A 1,110-nucleotide genomic window follows, 5' to 3' on the forward strand; every position below is an offset into this window, starting at 1 on the left:
AGACCCTATAGAGACCCCATAGACCCTATAGAGACCCATAGAGACCCATAGGGACCCCATAGAGACCCCATAGACCCTATAGAGACCCCATAGAGACCCCATAGAGACCAATAGAGACCCATAGAGACCCATAGGGACCCATAGGGACCCATAGAGCCTCATAGAGACCCCATAGACCCTATAGAGACCCCATACACCCTATAGAGACCCCATAGAGACCCCAGAGACCCTATAGAGCCCCCATAGAGACCCCAGAGACCCTATAGAGACCCCATAGAGACCCCATAGACCCTATAGAGACCCCATAGAGACCCCATAGACCCTATAGAGACACTACAGACCCTATAGAGCCCCCATAGATACCCCATAGACCCCATAGAGACCCACAGAGACCCATAGAGACACCATAGAGACCCTATAGAGACCCTATAGAGACCCCATAGACCCTATAGAGACCCCATAGAGACCCCATAGACCCTATAGAGACCCCATAGACCCTATAGAGACCCCATAGAGACCCTATAGACCCTATAGAGACCCCATAGACCCTATAGAGACCCCATAGAGACCCCATAGACCCTATAGAGACCCCATAGAGACCCATAGAGACCCCATAGAGACCCATAGAGACCCATAGAGACCCATAGGGACCCATAGGGACCCATAGAGACCCATAGAGCCTCATAGATCCCCATAGAGACCCATACGGACACATAGAGACCCATAGGGACCCATAGGGACACATAGAGACCCATAGGGACCCATAGGGACCCATAGAGACCCATAGAACCTCATAGAGCCCCATAGAGACACATAGGGACACATAGAGACCCATAGGGACCCATAGAGACCCCATAGACCCTATAGAGCCCCCATAGACCCCATAGACCCCCACAGCCCCACTGACCGATCATGATGTGCACGGCGCTGGGTTCCAGCCCTCCCAGGAATTTCCTCTTGAAATTCATCCCCGCAAAATCCACAAACACGCGGCGAAGAACCGAGAAACCGGAACCTTCAACCAGGGACTGGAATAGAGACCCCATAGGGAGACATTGAGACCCATAGAGACCCCATAGAGAGACATTGAGACCCATAGAGACCCCATAG

At 52.3% G+C, this 1,110-nt stretch overlaps 1 protein-coding gene across 1 annotated transcript in view; it reads right to left on the reverse strand.

Moving 5' to 3' along the window:
• The window catches only part of LOC107307351 (histone-lysine N-methyltransferase 2B-like), a 28,439-nt gene that overhangs the window by 5,999 nt on the left and 21,330 nt on the right, over positions 1–1,110 (reverse strand). Inside the window, exon 3 of the mRNA XM_015850849.1 lies at positions 908–1,028. Within this exon, the coding sequence (XP_015706335.1) occupies positions 908–1,028 (121 nt within the window). The remainder of the gene's footprint in view (positions 1–907; positions 1,029–1,110) is intronic.

This window comes from Coturnix japonica, unplaced genomic scaffold (genome assembly GCF_001577835.2).
Source record: "Coturnix japonica isolate 7356 unplaced genomic scaffold, Coturnix japonica 2.1 chrUnrandom555, whole genome shotgun sequence".
Lineage (NCBI taxonomy): Eukaryota > Metazoa > Chordata > Aves > Galliformes > Phasianidae > Coturnix > Coturnix japonica.